Source organism: Pteronotus mesoamericanus, unplaced genomic scaffold (genome assembly GCF_021234165.1).
Source record: "Pteronotus mesoamericanus isolate MK-2021 breed Mesoamerican mustached bat unplaced genomic scaffold, CSHL_Meso_final scaffold_705, whole genome shotgun sequence".
NCBI classification, from domain to species: domain Eukaryota; kingdom Metazoa; phylum Chordata; class Mammalia; order Chiroptera; family Mormoopidae; genus Pteronotus; species Pteronotus mesoamericanus.
This window is the reverse complement of record NW_026555326.1, coordinates 5,823,785-5,842,315: the sequence shown is the minus strand read 5'-3', so window position 1 is coordinate 5,842,315 and position 18,531 is coordinate 5,823,785. Positions and strand designations below refer to the sequence as shown.

Genomic DNA, 18,531 nt, shown 5'->3' with positions numbered 1-18,531 from the left:
TATACCAAACATGGTGTGCCTGGCACATGATGGACAATCAACATTTCATTGTCTGCCCAACCCAGCTGCCCTGTGTATAAGTCTTATGATGTCAGTGCTGCCACTCCAGTGTCTTTAATTATTCAGAAGGCTTCCTAGGATTTCCACCACAACTGAGCATCTCTCAGCAACTCCTCCATACTGTAAGAATTCTACAAAGACGTAATTTTGTTAATCTTTACAAAAACCAGTAAGAAATGAGGCCTCCTATGCTTGCTAAAGCCAACCATATTTCCTTTGTATCCGTAAGTTTAACAGCCTATGTCAATTAACACCACTGTCATACTCATTCATTCTCCAAGAGATACTGTAGCAGACTGTTATTTGCTGCAAGGGATATAATAAGGCCCAGATCCTATTCTCCTTCATCTTTAGGATTTTAGAAAACAGAGGAATGTAATTGTTAATAACTATAGTAAAAGGTCAAAAGTGAAATATGTCAGACATTTCAATTACAAATGAAATGCTTTGGAAGTTAGGATGAATGCAATGGTTATTATCTAAGAACATTAAAGACAACTTTATGAAAAATGTTACTTGAAAGATGCCTTGAAGAGTAGGCAGCATTCACAGACGATAAAAGACATTTCAGGTTTAGGGTACAGCATGAGCAAAGAAAAAGTAAAAGGAGCATATAGAAGAAAGCAAACAGTTGAGAGCAAGGGAAACAGAAATTACATGAAGGTGCATAGTAGGAAATAAGACTGGAAAAGTTGGTAAGGGCTACACTTTGGAAAAATCTTTAATACTAGGTGAAGAAGTCTAAACTTAGTCTGTAGGAACAGGAAGCCAATAAAGATGAACTGGAGAAAGGAAAAAAGATGTTTGTGAGCTCAATCAGGTAACAATAGTTCAGTTAGACTAAAGAAGAGGGAATAGAAAAGCAAAGGCAGATATAAAATATGAAGAGGACTCATCAGGACCTGGCAAACAAATGGATGTGGGCATAAGAGAAAGAAAACAGTTAAAAGACAGTGCTGAGGTTTTGAAGCTGGTTACAAGGCAGACAGTGGCATCACGTAGCTGGGAACAGATTAAGAAGCGGTGAAGCATGGGAAAAAAAAAAAAAGAGTATGGGCTCAGGAATCAGACTACATTGATTCAAATTCTGCCTCTTCTATTTTGGAGTTGTGTGACCTTGAGCAAATCACTTAACCTGTCTAAGCCTCAGTTCCCTCATCTAGAAAATGGCAATAAGTATAATTCACCTAGGGAGGTGGTTTTTGAAAAAACAAACAAAAAAAAACAAATAAAAAACCTGATGCTGGGTCCCAGGACAAAAATTCTGAGGAAATAGGAGTCTCAAGCATCTATGTTTTCAAAAACCCTCCCAGGTGATTTGGATATACAGCCATGATTGAGAACCTAAAGCATAACTTGCAAACCATATCATTCTAATGGGTAGTAGAGTGATTACTAGAGTTAATGTTTGCTCAGGGGAGTTTGTAAAGTTGTCAGTATACAAAGTCAGCAGCATCTAGAACTTCAGATACCAAAAGACCTGACTAACCCCTGTGGTCCAATTTTGTTAGTAGCCATTTTAAGAATGGGACCACCAGAAAACCTAAAAACGCTACTTTGGGAAATCCTCCTAAGTCAGGCTTCAAAAGCAGCCTGAAAAGAAAATGGAGACTCACACACAAAAAGAACCAATAAAGAATGAGCTGTGCCAAAGGAGTCAAGGTTAAAGAATGACTTAGTTTTCATGCAGTTCTTTTCCAGCTCCAGGAAGGTCAAGGGGATCCCGATATACACTGGAGATTTAAAAGCACTTTTAGGATGCATTTATCAGCAGTTGGGCTGACAGTCCCAGGAAGGAATGACAGCGGTATCTTCCAGGTAGGTCTCTGAGAACAAGAGGCCACCTTGGCTAAATGATTTCCAGGAGGTGCCTGCTGATGACAGTGGCGTAGATGAGAGAACCCTGAGGTTTCTCCATTTGCAATTGGAAAGGGAAGAGGCTCCTGTAGTCCCAGCAACCCACCAAGTTTTCTGGGACCTACCTTTAAACTCCATATTGGCGGCATCATCCAGAAGCTCCTCCTTCATGGTGTTAAGAGTCTCAACAATCATGTCCTTCATTTCCTCCTGCTTTCGGTTGGCAATGTTCATCAAAGATTCATATAACTCATTCTCCATTTTTCGCGTATATTCCAGACGTTTGGGAGTAATCTGCAGGTCCCGCTGCATGTCAAAGGCCTGGTTAATAAAGATGTCAAGGCAGCAGCAGTGCACCAGGTTCAGAGCCTTGGCTGCATCCACCAAGCGAGCCTGTAGCACCTGGTGAGAAAATGTGCTCAAGTGTCTCAGCTTCTCGCTTTGTTCCACCAACATGCTTTGAGCTTTAGTGTCCTGGCCAGGAGCCCCACAGTTGCAGTGACTGATGCTCAGATAGCCCAGGTCGATTAGCTGGCGATGAAGCGGTGATCTCTCATTCTCCATTCTTTTGGTGGAGGAGTCAATTATCTCTGAGCCCAGCTTCGGTACTTTGAAAAAGAATATGGGAAAAGAGAAATACTTTCGGATTTCCTGAAGCTCCTGCTCATCCCTCTCGGACAGTTCATCTTTGTGGAGTGCATAGGTTATCACAGGCAAGAAATCGTTCACCAAGTCACCCAGAACATCCACTGTGGGCCGGAGGCTTCGGCAGGGCGCTACCACAATGTCCACATCCTGGAAGGGTAACGAGGTCATATCAGCACTTCAGAGTCAACCAATCCTTGCCTCCCCAAAGTCCCACACTGAGACCAAAATGCAGATCTATAATGGGGCAATGGGACTTTGGTATGCCCCAGTCATCTGTCCACCTCCTCCATCAGTTACCAATACTTATCTAGAGAGAGTGAAAAAACAAGTAAGTAGGAAGGATGGCAGTCCCTTTAGCCATTTCATATGAAAAGAATACTTTTTAGTCCCTTCCTTTGTTGCTTGGAAACTCTCATGATTCTCTTTGATGAAGAAATAAGACAAATAATGGAAGAAAGAACTATTATGGAAGTTATCAGACTGAGAGTGAGTCTGCCTGGAACATTCCTCCCCACCCCCCACCCCCCGCACTCCTCGCATGCCCCCATCCCCACATTTCTAACTTGGCCAACTCCCAAGTATCCTTTAAATCTTGATGCATATGTCATGCCATACCCTTACAGAGGCTTTCCTATGACATAACCCCAAAGCATTTTTCTCTACCTCTCCTTTTCTTACTGTTTAACACATCTATAATTTATTTATTTAAAACACATTTTCCCCCATTAGCCAGTAAACTCTGTGAGGGCAGCGATTATGTCTATCTCATTCATGAGTTTAACTCCAGTGTCCACCACACAGTGAGTCTTCAATATTGTTGAGGCGATCAAGCTACAACAAACTAAAACCAGGTTTGCCAAACATTACTACTGTCCTATTGTAAGAGTCTGTAGGGATCCCAAAGTCTTAGCCATTTAAGTCTTGGAAATACCTTTATTCTTATGATCACTTGATATAGCAGAGACTCAAGCTTGTCTATCCAATACTCAGCCTCTGCGTTATTTGGGAAGGCAATGTCCTCCTCAGACAGGGTATCCAATTAAGTACCTGCGTCTTCCAGGAAAGCTCTTTAGAGATTTGATTCTACCAGGAAGTATGCCTTTGGCCTTGCGCTTCTTGCCTGGAGCACAGATGTGATATCTAGAGCAGAAGTGGTCACACAGCAGCTATAAGGCAAACCTCAGTGTGGAAGCCAGAGTTCAAGGATCATGAAACAAGAAGAAACCAGGCACCTGGAAACCTCATGACTACGAAGCTGCCACACAAGCCCTAAACTGCCTAGCTCCAGACTTGTTTTCTGTGAAGAAAAAAAAATTACCCTGTGTCTTATTTCAACACGCCCCTGCTTTTCTGACTGTCTTTTACCAAGTTCCTAAAGTAAGTTTCAAGAATGACCTTTAGTTTAGAAACAAACCTGCTACAGGTCCTTTTCCTAGCCAACACTTTCTGCTTTGTATTTTACCTCTTTCCTGAGGACCTTGACGCACTTCGGAACATATTTTTCCATCCACCACATGCTGCTCCTCTCTATCTCTGAAATTGGCCACTGTGCCTGGCATTCCAAACCTAAGGGTTGACCTGGAGACTCACGCCTGTCTCACCTTTGGAGCCCCACCAACTCCCGATGTCTTCAGGGGTCTACAAACTCACAAATCAATCCTCCAGTGCATTCTAGAACATTCTAGCACATTGAGTTATAAAAGAACTCAACCCAAATCTGCCCAAGTTTGTGTCCTTAACAGTTATCAGATGTTGAAATCTTACTCTATTTGAAATCTAAAAAATACACAATTTGTTTAGTTTCTTTCAGATTAATATTCTGTTTTTGTTCCTTACTTTATTTGAGCAACAAGTATTTCTGAAGGAAGATTTTTTAAAAATCAAAACCTAGGACCTCTTGCTTTTTTTGATCTCCTTCTCTAGATAAGTAAGAAAGAACTAAGAAATGCCAGCCTATTGTTTCACATAGTGTGTGTGTGTGTGTGTGTGTGTGTGTGTGTGAGAGAGAGAGAGAGAGAGAGAGAGAGAGAGAGAGATTTCCCATTCCCAGCAAAGCACAAAGGTGTCACCTTCCCCAACAAAGCACTAGCAAGTCTTATTCTAAGGTAGGTCACATAAATGTCATTTGGCTGGCCACTTACAACTCGCTAAAGCTAAAAGTACTTTTAGTATCTCACCATTTATACTTGAGCAAACACCACATAAATCCACCTATTTTCTATCCAAGCCTAGGCCAAGAAGAAATCTGCTGCTTCATCTGTGCCTTGAATTGTATGAAATGTTTTCTGATTGGAAGATTAATCCAACACTCACCATGCTGTTCAAAGCAAACCCACTTTCACTACCCTGAGTATGGGAACTGAGTCACCCTGCTAGAGTATGAATCACTTCATGAGACATATTCAAAAAGTGGGTAAGAACTGCTAATGTGTAAAAGAGAACATACAACTACCTAAATGTCAACATAATAATTTCATATAACTAGAAAAAGACTAGAAGAAAATCCCAAGACATAAAAATATAATATGGTAAAGAATTATAAATGAAAATGTTCTAAAAAATATTTATTTTAAAATTGCAAAGCTGTCTTAAATATATACATTTTGAAAGATATAAGTTGCTCTGACTGGTTTGGCTAGGTTGGCTGGGCGTAGTGCCTTGAAGCAAAAGGTTACCAGTTTGATTCCTAGTTAGGGTACATGCCTGGGTTGCAGGCCACGTGCCAGGTTGAGAGTGTTTGAGAGGCAGCCAATCAGGGTTTGTCTCCCTCTCTTTCTCCCTCCCTTCCTCTCTCTCTAAATATAAATAAATAAAATCTTTTTAAAAAAATAAATAATATAGGTCAATAGAACTTATTACAGGAGTATCAGGAGTATTATGGACAGAAAGCGTAACTATTCAAAACCAAATTAAGTGTTGTTTAGAAAATTTTCAGGAAGAATTTTTGTTTGCTGTTTATTCGATGGATTTTCTTAAAATTTTAAAATAAATTTTCAGGTTTTCCTCAAAGGACCATTTTGTGTGTGTAATAGAACCATTGGCCAAAGCTGCCAAGTCCATTTGTAGACTCAATAGCCTTTTCTAAGACACAGCTGACTTTATTTGCTCAGATATGCAAATTCATTTGTTTTAAATGGATTCAAGGTTTTGTAATGGTAGGTACTGCCTGCCATACTGGCACCCAGAAAGAACTTGTCTATTCCTCCATATATCTTGTACTAAACAAAAATGGATAGGAAACAAGTACCATGTCCTTCCCCATTCCTCAGTTAATGAACTTGTACAGTTGGTCTCCCTGTTCTATCATAACTTCTAAAGGACAGGAGAAAAGAGCTGCTGGCTGAGCCCCTGGCAGCATTACAAATTAGACTGGAAAGTGATATGAGATTCTGCAATACTTACGGTGAAGGGATGACTCATGCCTCACAGTTATAAACAAAAAGGAAGCCAGCACTGTCTCCTGGAGACAGGGAATAAAAAAATAATTGCTAGAGGATGAGCCAGACCTGTTCTGGGCCCTACGATAACCACCTGCGAGGGAAGTCTGACCTCAGACTGCCTGTAACATGGAAGGCTGTATTCCTTCCCAGCACCTAGAGCAGTGCCTGGCACTTGGTAAGCATTCCATAATAAATGTGAAAGGAATGCATAAATAAATGATGCCTTTACTACTTGCTCAAAACCACTTTCAATAACCATGAGTAGCCCTGGCCAGATAGGGCAGTTGGTTAGATATGCCGACATTGTGGGTTCTATCTCTGCTGAGGGCACGTACGAGAAGGAACCAATGAATGAATAAAATAAGTGAAACAACAAATTGATGTCTCTCTCCCTCTCCCTTCATTTCTCTAAAATCAATCAATAAATTTTTTTTTCAATTAACCATGAGTAAAATTTTCTTTCAACCCGTATCCCACACATTTATCTGGAATTGCTGTTTGCTTCTACTCCAAGAATGAAGCAGTGAGTAAGCATTCTGCTTCTAACTCAATCAAGGAGCAAGACTCTCAGGGAAGCATGAGAGTATCCCATAATTCCATTTTAAGTCACAGTAGATTCCTACAGAGATTTCTTTTGTAGGGTGCATTCTGTACAAATCTATGGAATCTACAGAAGTTGATGTTACCGTCAATTCTCTTGGCCAAGATTGAGAGGCAATAGAAAGGAGATTGCTACTCTGCAGACACCAGAATTCACCTCTTTGGTTTTGTTTTTGATGTAAATGACACTGTATTAAATGCCAAGAAGAAATCACTCAATTGCTGAAGAAGCCTGACCACATCCTAAGAATACTGGCTCTCATTGATGACCACTCCTTACTCCACACTCATGGAACATGACTGTCGCTCAGTATTAGCGAAGAATGATTGCACTGATTGCTGGTTCACACAGAAGACAGCTATGTACTCAGGTAGGTCACAGCTGTCTTTGTTTTCTCTGCAGTCCTGAAACCTCAGGTTTATATCACACAAAAGAAAAGTACACAACTATATAATTGTCCTGCCTTGCTCCCCAGTGGATACAGCCTCAACCTCATCCCTGCCCCAAATTCTCCCTATTTTTACTGTCAGTTCTCCCTTGCAGTTCTCCCAGGGCGGCTGAAAGGTTTTTCCTGTTTGTTTTTACACAGTTAATTCTTCATTTTTATATAGCTCCTTGAACTCACTATCACTCTCAAATGTTATTTACATACTAAGGAAAATATCTCTTTACCCTTATTACATTGTAGAAAATACCTTGACTCTTGTTGGTACAAACACTCTCAAGGGGAGCTGCCACTCCAGGGCTATGACATGCCTGTCTTTTAAGCACCTGGGACTAGTCTGAAGCCAACCCAGAGCTTATGCAGCAGTCAGCATGGAATGGATACAAGCTCATCTCCCCACCTAGTAAAATTATCAGTGTGGTAACTCAGGTGGCAGAAACAACACTTGGGAAAAAACACGATTCCAACCAAATCCCTAAACTAGCCACAGAAAGCATCATACTAAAGGTGGGAATATATCTACAATCCCAAACACCCCAAAACAGGGGTTCTGCATCTCAACTGATAAGCATGAAGCCCTTAAGGATCAGAACTACCTTCTCTGTATTTCACACTTGGATGAATCAGGTAACAGACAAGTTAATAAAAATGTACTGAATAGATACTATGCATTCTACCTATGGATATCCAAACATCCACAGATACAGATAAAGTAGGAATCTGAAGCTTTATTCTTTTACCACTTACTGCATTCACTGAGAGAGAAAGACACACACACACACACACACACACACACACACTAGTGGCATGCAGAAGAGAGAAAGAGGAATGGAAGACTTAATTTATCTTTTAAATTTATGACTTTATCTTTTGTATTATTTGCCTTTTTATAACATTTCTCTCCTTTCGTTTTATTACAAAAGTACTTCATAATGAATTATGAAGAACTCGGTCTCTAATTAGAGCAGAGTAGTAACTGTAAGTAACCTGGAACCAGGAGGACTTAGGTTTGTCAAAAGGAAGGAGTTCCAGTGTGGATAGTTCTCAGGGAAGGGATGGGTGACAGAGAGAATAAGCAATTCTCTTCTTGAGGACCCTGGTTAATTTCTACAAAAGGAGGAGGGAACTGACTTCTATGTGCCAGGCACTGTGCTTGGTGCTTTACACATACTTTCTCATTTAAGCCTCACACCAGTCCTAAAAGATATGGCTAACTACTCCGTTCCTATCAAAGAGGGAACTGAGCACCAGAGTCCCAGAGCCAGTTAAGTGACAAAGCCAGGATGTAAACCCAGGTCCACCTGACTACAAATACCATGTTTAAACAGTAGCTGGAGGTCCACTGTATGTCAGGAACTATTTGTTAGGGAAGTTCTGAAAGAAGAATAAAGGCTGGATAAAGGATGATTTCAAGGATCCTAATAATCCTTGCGTTCTATGTTAAGTATATGCTGGCTGCAGACTAGAGGCCCTGCTATGAAACAGTCCTGCAAGGACTGGGGGAAATATCACCACAGAAGTCCAAAGAAAATAGTTTTCATAGTCCCAACAACAGTTTCTACATGTTAACAGTACTTCCAACCTCTCTGAATTGGGCAAGACCCCCTACCCCCACCATCCTCTACTCAAAGGGAAACACCAGATTTCTGAGACAGGGAAAACAGGGGAGAAAGAAGGCATCTGGTGCAGGTAGGAGGCAGAATCCTGGAAAAGGGAGAAGTGAAAGAGGAAGATAAAGACTCTAATCTTGGACAGATTTTTCTCTCCAAGAGCTGACCTAGGAAGGCCAAAAATTAATCACTGGAGGTGAACCGAGAAAATTGTTCTTAAGAGATATCAAAGCTTCTCTAGTGAGCATAGGGATTTTTTTTTTTTAATATTGTCTCTACACTACGCATACCCTTAGCAGGTAAGTTAACCTATAATAAATATCCCCAGGTTTCTTGGCAAAGAACAATGTATGCAGGATGGCTACATTTCTCTACATATGTTAGAGTGCATTAGGGGAAAGGCAAGGGAGGCGTTAGATTCAAAGGATGCAGGATTACTGCTTAGAAGGAATTTATAGTTTAGCATTTGCCTGAACCTCCCATATTCTTTTTTTAAAGAAAGATTTTATTTATTTATTTTTAGAGAGAAGGGAAGGTAGAGAGAAGAGAAGGAGAGAAAAATCAATGTGTGATTGCCTCTCGTGCACCGCCCACCAGGGACCTGGCGCACAACCCAGGCATGTGCCCTGAGAATCAAACCAGCAACCCCTTGATTCGCAGGCCAGCACTCAATCCACTGAACCACACCAACTGGGGCTCCTTTTTTTTTTTTTTTTTTAACATATCATTTTCGTTTCCCTTTCTTTTTTCCCCAGAAAATCATGGTTTCTTTGTTTTAATGTCTTTTGAATATCCTTATTTCTCTGCCTTATATATGTTATCCCAACCTCATTTCCTTTGCCTGGGAATAGCCGTTTTTGGCCTAATTTCATATACTTTCTTCTCCTAAAAGGATCTTCTTGCCTTGAGAACCCTCACTCAGATTTCTTTCCTACTTTTTACCAATCAACCATTACCTTTCAATTTAGATACATTCAAGAGAAGGTATGTTATCTAACCGAAGGTAAGTAACACACAACAAATTCACTTCTCTAAAGAGCCGCAGTAAATGCCGATAACCAGGCAAAAATTGAGAGAAGCTAACCTTCTAGCAACAAACAATGTTCAGAACAAACTGAACTAACGAGCGAAACAGAGGCAGGCTCACAGAGAGCAGGCTGACAGCTCTGGACAAGGGGCTGGGGGGTGGAGGGATCGAGCGAAAAGGAGAAAGGACTCGTGGACGGACAACAGCGTGGCGACGGCGGGGGGCGGGGGGCGGGGGGCGGGGGCAGAGGGCGGCGGATGGAGGTGGAAAAGGCATAAGGGGGATAACTGGTAACTAAAATACAATAGATGATAAACTATTAAAAAACTTTTCAAAACCATTTTGGATTTAAAATTTTGCATAAACTTTTGTCATTTTAAGTAAGATCCTTTATAATGGTTTTGGTTTGTGAAAGTGTTAACTGTTGATAATTAAAAATATCGATGTCTGTACAACATTTAAAACAGATTTTTTTCCATTGAAAGCTAATGGTTGAGCGTTTTAAAGAGAAAACTTTGTAACTCCAACTGGTTAATGTTACAAACAGTAAAAAAAAAACAAGGTTTATTCGCAATGTATTAGATCTCTTCTGGAAACATCAATCTACTTCAGTTCCCTGAAATATACCATACCAGACGTCACCATGAGCCGAAAACAATGCCAGCATATGGCAGTCTGGCTGCCAGGTGACGTGTACATTTGCCGAAGGGACCGAAGAATCCCTGGCTACCCCAAACAGGCTATCGATAAGAGCAGAACAATGGAGAGGAACTGCCACAGGAAATAAAATGCTGCTGCTGGGATGCAGGAATCTCACCTCAAGTTTAGGAAGTTTAATCATTTCTGCTTCTTCTTACTCCTTTTCTTACAGGTGCTCATAAGAAAAAAACTACACATACACCACATACATCAGATTAAGACAACTTTGAGGGCAGACAACTGTATGGCACTAGATTTATAACAGGAAAAAAAGAGAAAAGGAGGTGGGAAGATTTATGTGCAGAAAGGGGATGAGGCTGCAGAAGGGGAAGTATGTCTGTACACGAAGACAGAACTAACACATGTGGTGAATGGTGAGACGTGTTGCCCATTGGAAAATGATTATGTTTTAAACTTAACAATAAACAAGGTTTCAGAAATTAATGGCTTGACATGTTCCTCTAATATTGAATTATGAACCAAGAATCTCCGGGGACCCAGAACTAAAAAGCTGAGAACACCAAGTACTGTGGGTTCATGTGAGTTGGCCTATTACAGAAAAACTGAAAATGGCTAATTTATGAAGACTTTAAAGCGACGCATTAGAAGAATGACCATTGTATAAGAGGGTAGGGAAAAGTTCTGCTTTGATAATTTGACAGTTGAAAATGAACATCCATTTCCCCTAATTCAATCTTGGTTTCCTTTAGCTGAATGTTTCCTTTCTTTACCACCCCTTTTATACACCATATTGAAGGGCTGTTTAGAGCTAACTCACTGGTCCTAAATATAAAGGGAGCTAAACAAAAAGATCTTTCTCACTGTCATAAAAAATCTCCCAGGTAGCCATGAAATGCCCCCAGCAGTGAGCTGAGCACGGCCGATGCATTTAATGGGGACAGGAGCCCGACGGAGACACAGGGCAGGGCCTGAGCTGCACAAAGGCTGCGGAGGCCGCTCCGAGGCTCAGCATCGAGGGGTTCTAAACTGGGAACCGTTGGGGTCCGTTGCTATTTTGACATCAAAACCAGTCAGAATAAAGCAGATCTGGAGAAACATTGGCTAAGGAAGCCTCAGAAACCACATGAAACAGAACCAAAGACTAGAGAATTCCTCAAGAGAAGACTATTCCTTAAGAAAGAATATATACTTCAACTGTATGGAGAGGAAGTTGACTTGGCATCTCAACTTCCCCATCAGGTAGGCTGCTCCATGGCTGCCTCAGCTGTTAGCTCAGCATGCATCCAGGAGCAGGGCCTGGGCACGCTGACCGGTGAGAGAGGTGCTCAGGTGTGCGCCTGGACAAGGCTCTCGCTTTCCTTCTTTGTGCCCCTCAATTCATGGAACACAAGTAAATGAGCATGAAAAAGGGAAACCCATAAAATAAATAAACATTAAAAAACTAAAACCAATAAAATGAAGGGGCACAGAGAAATCAATCAAGTAATTTGCCTCTCCTGCAACATGTTCTGCTCACATTCTAAAACTGTTTTTAAAAGGCAAAACAGGAAAAGTCACTACGCAACTTAGCGCAGTCATTTCACCTATTTAACAGTGTAAGCTGCTAAATAGGTCACAGGTATTAAGTCATAGCATCAATTTAGTGGTTGCTACCATTCAGTTTTTCAACATGAAGTCCAACAGAATAAAAAGGAAAATATCGGTGTGTTTTGCAAGAAGTAAAAGTATTGTTTCATGAAACTTTATTTCAAATGTATATGTGCATATATGTACTGGGTCCTGTTATAAACTGTTATTTCTTACAGTGTTTTAAAACCTAAAAGTATGAAAATCACTGAGCTACTGAAAACTGGAAGGAACCAGACCAGGGCAGTGTACTACAGACAGATTGTGTGTGGATCAAATACTTATGACTGTGAAGCAGTTCGTGGGTCAACTGAGGAGCCTCAGTCAATATACGAGAATTACTCTCAGAGTTATCCAAGAACTCTCACAGTACCCTGAGCTAATAATAAGTGTGAGCTCTAGGTCTGAAAACAGGAAAGCCACCACTGAAACTGACCTGAAAGAAGATGCTGCCTTATTTTGTTGCCCAAAAACCCAGAATTATCTTCTGGAGGGCTGCCCCTTGTAGTACGGGCTTCCCCTACTAGATGAGTGTTCTAGGAGCCCACCTGTATCGATGTACCAACTGGTGCTGTTGTGAGAGCCTGCATTTGGCTTCAGTGAAAATTTTTTTGAAGAGTCTTTCAATATGTTTGCCCATTTCATCATGGGTGGTTTACAAGTGCATCTGCCCACGCTGCGCTTAGTGTTCAGCAGTTTTTGACCAAAAAGGGCATAACCCCCATGCCCCGCCCTCCCTGTTCACCTGACCTCACCCTGAGTGACGTTTTTTGTTTCCCTGGATGAAAAAATTCCTCAAAAGAAAATGTTTTGCTGATGTGGAAGAGATGAAACAAAAAATGGCAGGAGCATTAAAAGGCATCAAAATCAACGAGATCAAAAATTATTTTGAGCCCTGGAAAAAACATCTCTATAAGTGTACTGCATCAAATGGAGAGTCCTTTGAAGGTGACTAAAGTTTGAACATATAAGAATAAATACATAATTTTTTATACATAAATTTGGGTTTCCTGCACCCTCCTCCCCTGGTATATGTAGCCCCTGTTGGCTTTTATCAAGATAAAATAAACCTGGACTCTGGAAGGAAATGACAGTTTCTACTTCAAGAATGTTATATAGATCATGGCCACAGCCCAAGGGCTCTTTCATTGACTGGGAGATCAAGTCTTTTAGAATAAGGGTAAGTGAAGAGGTTTTAAGAAAAAAGAAACGACTCTCCTAGTCTTGCCAAACTAGAGCTTTCTTCCTGGCACAGCTAACCAAGGTGATAGACGCTTTTCTCACAGTGTCTCCATTCTTTTATTCCTACCCCCTCCTGACCCTCCGGCATAGTCACATCCTTTGCTGATCCCCATTCAGTCTAATCCAATAGCCCAGTCCCAGCTACACAGCAGGAAAGAAAGCCTAGCACAAAAGATGAGCCCTTCCTAAGCGGGGACAGGAATACCCAACAGGCAACATGATCTCTTAGGATATGCCACAAGACCTGTGTTCTCTTTGGAAGTTTACTGCAAAAGAGGAGCAAATGATATTCTTCAGGTGCCGGGATCTCTAGATCTCGTAACATGGAGCCAGGCCTGTCCTCACATTCCCAAGTTCCTTAGAAAGTAAAACATGATCTGTCCCACTTAAGCTCAGCAAGTAATGGTTAAGCCCAAGAAAAAGCTCACAATTTTTTTTACTCATCTCAACTCTAACAAGAACATAAATTATGCATCATCTTATTGTTCCTTTTAGAAAGGGATGACTAGGGACAATCCTAGCAACACCTTCCTGCTAAGAAAGGAAAAAAGATTTCTAATCCTGATCGTAATTATTCTGTAAAACGTCAAGATACAAGTATCACATTCCCTTTATTTTATAAAGGAGGTAGGAGGCAAGGAGACAAGCCAATTGCTCAGGGCTGCGCAGCATGATAGCAGAGGCAGGTATGGGCACCGCTACAACCATTCGTCTGTTTTCAACTTCCTAAACAATGTTCCTTTGACTTCATCAGCTGATGCTCAGAGCCCAGGGTACATAATGCCAAATTACTTTCTGAGAAAGCTCAAACACAAGAAAAGCTGGTATACGTGTGTACAATTGTATAAATATGAGATTGGTACCTGTAGGAGAGCGTGGTGCATCGTTACCTCCAGTTCGGCTAAAACATGGGCAGCATCCTCACTGTCCTCTTGGACCTCCAGGTCCTCCTCAGGGATGGTCTCCCAGGTGCCCTGGTGAGCAACCAGAGTGTGGACTAGTTCGTATTGGCCGGGGAGTGCCAGGCTGACCCGAGTCTGAGTCCCATAGGTGAAGCGGAGGCGCCGAAGCTTACAGCTCTCCTCACTGCCCAGCTTGGTGGTAGGAAGCACCTGCACCCCCAACAGCAGGTTCAATAGCTGGCACTTGGCATTACAATCCTGGCCGAGGATCAAGATGCAGGGGAGGCAGTCCACAATCTGCTGGAGGTACTTCTCTTCCTTAGGTGGGAAGGAAATGCAGCTCAGCTGGCCTGGTTGGGGAAGGGGAGGGTGGAGAAAGGGAAAGGAGGACAGAGAGAAGAGTGAGGAAGGGCAGAGAGACTCACACAGAGACCCCATTAGGATACCAGCGTCCTAGAGATGAAATTTCTAGGAGGCTCTGGGTTGAAGGGCGTATCAGGAAAACACCTCAATCAGAAAAGGCTCCTCAAACATCAAACAGAATTCTGTTCCTTGGCTCATCACCAAAGCAGTTGTTTCTACTCAGAAAGGTGGTGGTGACCTTATCTACCCTCCCCCTTCCTTTTTTCATCCAGTGGAGGGACAGCCTAAGAAGTTCACAAGGACTCAGTCATAATCACAAAATCATTAAATTGACAAAGCCACTAACTGGGATGTGAGACCAAGGAGAAACTCTACATGAATATGTCAAAATGAAAACCCTCCTTGTGACAGAAGACCTAATACTTGAACATATTCAGCCTTTTTAAATGTCACCACCCTATGAAGTTTTGGCTTATTTTCCCCTTTTATGACATGACATATTTTATAACTAAATGTATGAGCTAATTTCTAAACACACATATACTGAAATAAAAACTTAAGTTTACATAAGCTCTAAAATCTTTTCTGGTTCACCTCTCTGAGAGCTGGCAACAGTCAACTGTTTTCTTAAGGATTTAGTGCTCAATTAAGATCAGTATCTCCTAATCAATCACACTCCTCCGGCCAACGGATGGCAAAACCCTGAGTGAGACAAAGGGGAAGAACTGCCTGTCAGGATGAAATCCAGGCAAGTTTAGAAAGAGATGTGATCTCAAAAACATTCTTTCAGGACAACCACACTTCCACAAACAAGTTAAACAGTATTCAAAAAAGAGCAAAAGACTTCCCAAAGTATGAAAGCCTCTGTCTGAGAAAAGGAACCAGAAATTAGTTGGCCGAAACTCAGATTCTGAACGCAACCATTCCCCAACTCGTTCAGCGCTGAGCCTGCCTCTGTCTGTGATTCGGGCAGCCTGTGCATTTGTTCAGAAAGGCACAAACCACGCTTCCTCGGCTGAAAGAAGGCTGATCTTACACCTTGATTGAAATTTGGGATGGTACCAACTGAATCAGTTTTTGCTTTAGTCACTTAACCAGGAGCTCTATTCAACCACCCATTAGCCATTTATTTTATTCCTATTAAATGAAGAGAGCCCAGACTCATTAAGAGGCTGCTGTACTTTAGAGAGGACCTATCCTGCCACAAATTTACTGTTTCAAATCCTCAAACCTCCTTCTCTCCCACAAAGGCCCCCACCACCAAAGGTTTACAGTCGTCTGCTCTCACTGAGATCCCTCTGTGCATTCCATGGAGCCCTTTCTTCAGGTCTGTCTCTAAGTGCATTGCCTGGCCTGCACATGCACATCAGCAACACCAGGCACTGAAACAAGGAAATCTATTCTCCTGGGGGAGAGACGGGCTCCTCTAAAAAAGCAAAGAGCACTAACTAAGTGCCTAATTTTGTGTAAGGTATTTACTAAGCATAAGAGTAAAGCAAGAGACCACTGGTCTAATTCTGACCTACAATCAAAAGCAATGGGACACAGCCAACTTCTTGTGAAACCACTTAGCAAGAAGCAACGAGCTTGTCCCGAGTCCCTTCATATCTTGTTCACGAGTAAACACTATCACAGTCTACTCTAGTTATCTGTTTATAATTATTGAAACACCCAACACAACGACTAAGACAGCAAGTACTTTATGTTACATACTCATTTGCTCCGTGTAAGAATCCATTTATCGTGGAATGCTGTCTATATAGAAAGCTGTAAATGGTTCCACTAAGGACTCAGAAAACTCCAGGACCATGATGAATCATTCAGGATCAACTACCATTTCTAAAATCCTCCTTCGTCTCAACAGGGAGAACAGATGTGGACAAGAGGACAGGACCTCCCCAAACACCTTGCAGAACGTAACTACCTCTCAGCCTGAGCAGCGTGGAGTCCAACTAGATTCACTCTCATCTACACTTGCTAGCTTTCCTCAGGTCCTCCGGTAAGTTTTAAGTTCACTCTGACAAACTTCCTAACTCCTAAAACAGAAGTTGGTACATAATAAGAACATAAAACCAAGATGAGTTTTGCTGCTGCTCTGGCTAGAAGAGTGGATAATAGGTAATGAAAACAAGCTAACCATTTTTCAGAACCAGAGGGAGAGATCTCAACATCTCTCGAGACAATGTCAACTATAGGAAAGCCAGTAAAACATGCTCTGCATGAGCTAAAAACCACAACAGACACACCCATTCATCTGACCCAAATTATCACCCCCGCCATCTGTGTAGTGACAAAACAGTCACTACAAGTAAATCCGCTGGTGTCAAACAACCAGAGACCAGTGCAATGGGAGGGCGCTGACACGGAACCCAGTTCCAGTTGTGCCCACGCACTGCTACGGCTCTGTGTGCAACCAGCTGCGCTGAAGAAAGCTCTGCAACACAGATATCGCCGTTGGTTTTTCAATACCTCATTATCCAAGCCCTTTGCCTCTCCCACAAGCCCTTAGCTTTTTTTATTGATCTCCAACATGCCTACAAGACTTGAACAAGGGCACGGGGAGAAATGAAGGTGAAACTAGATTGCTTCACTCCTTGCTTCACTCGGCAAGCGGCTCCCGGCTCAGCGAGGGAGGAGCGCAGCACTGAAGTGGCAACGGCACTGGAGAGGAGGGCAGTTTTCTGACCCCAGGCTTCGCCACTGATTAGCTCTGGGACTTCGGCAATCTGCTCGATTCTTCTCAGCCTGTGTTTCTCAGCGCTGAACTACGGGACTTGGATTAGATCATTTTTAACATCCTTTCCAGCTCTAAAATTCCAGGGTGCCATCAGGTTTTAACTGTTAAAGGAAAAGTAATTGAGAAGACGGGTGGTTGGTTTGGTTGTTTTTACCTTAAGTTGTATGTGAGTTTAATTATGCAAGCTCTCCCTGGGCTACCACTGTAACTGCAGATCAAAAAGGTGACTGAACTAGCCAGGGGCTCTGAGGACCGACAGTGCAGTTCTCTAGAGAAGAGATGAAAAACTAGAGGCTGGCAGGAGGAAGGAAGAAAACCTGCTTCAAAACTGGAGCAGCTGGCCCCACTGACAGTTAAAGGACTTCTAAGTTAATCGGATTTTCTTTTGTAATTAATATAACAGCATCTGCATATGGGCTTCCAGAAGGTAACAGCAGGGCTTCTCAGCTGGAGCATAGTAACCCTGCCAACTCTGGCTGCAGGAAAAGTCAATTCAAGTTGTCTGAAGTGCAAACCAAGGCTTTTTTTTCCCTCTCTTGATGGTTCTTAAATACAGATTATCTTGATTGCAATTAAAGCTGACCCTTGAACAACGTCAGGATTAGGGACTCCAACAACCTGCACAGTAGAAAATTCCTGTAAAATTAGTCAGCCCTCGGTATGCACGGATTCCCACCTGCCAGTTAACCCCTGAACAACATGGGTCCAAAATGTCAGGTCAAATGACCCACGCAGTTCCACTGAAAAATATTTCATATAAGTGGACCCATGCAGTTCAAACACACGTTGTCCAAGGGTCAACTGTACTTCTGAACAGAGGTTTCAAACTAGAAGGAGAAGAGCAACTGAAGTAGTAATCCATTTTGTTTATTTGTTTTAGATAATGAAGGGGAGCAAAATATACTACACCAAAATACACATCTGGCATGTTGATTATTTTAAGCTGGTTATTTTTAATAAACGGCAGACACAAGTGAAGCTCTGAAACCTGAGCAGAAGTTACCCTTTAGTAAGAAACATTTATGAGGGAAATTGCCCTTTGTAAGGGTGTCTCCTTCTCAGTACCAGGAAAAAGATGACTCTAAATCTTTAGAAACTCTTTATCAATGCAGAAATGAAAGACTTAAATCTGCATAACAATCTAACCCTGGTTTACTGTGCTTTTCCTGGTAATCTCCCATAACTAACCCCCCAACAACATCTGTCTTTAACCGGAGATGATATTTAAAGGAATACCTTAGGCCATTTCAGAGTTACTCAGTTTTCCTGGGTATCTCCCATGTATACAGAAGGTACGCGTACTATTAAATTTC

At 41.9% G+C, this 18,531-nt stretch overlaps 1 protein-coding gene across 1 annotated transcript in view; it reads right to left on the bottom strand.

Moving 5' to 3' along the window:
• DSTYK (dual serine/threonine and tyrosine protein kinase) overlaps positions 1-18,531 on the bottom strand; it is a 52,236-nt gene that overhangs the window by 17,807 nt on the left and 15,898 nt on the right. Inside the window, exons 2-3 of the mRNA XM_054563255.1 lie at positions 14,080-14,468; positions 2,043-2,712 (exon numbers count right to left, since the gene is read on the bottom strand). Of these exons, the coding sequence (XP_054419230.1) occupies positions 2,043-2,712; positions 14,080-14,468 (1,059 nt within the window). The remainder of the gene's footprint in view (positions 1-2,042; positions 2,713-14,079; positions 14,469-18,531) is intronic.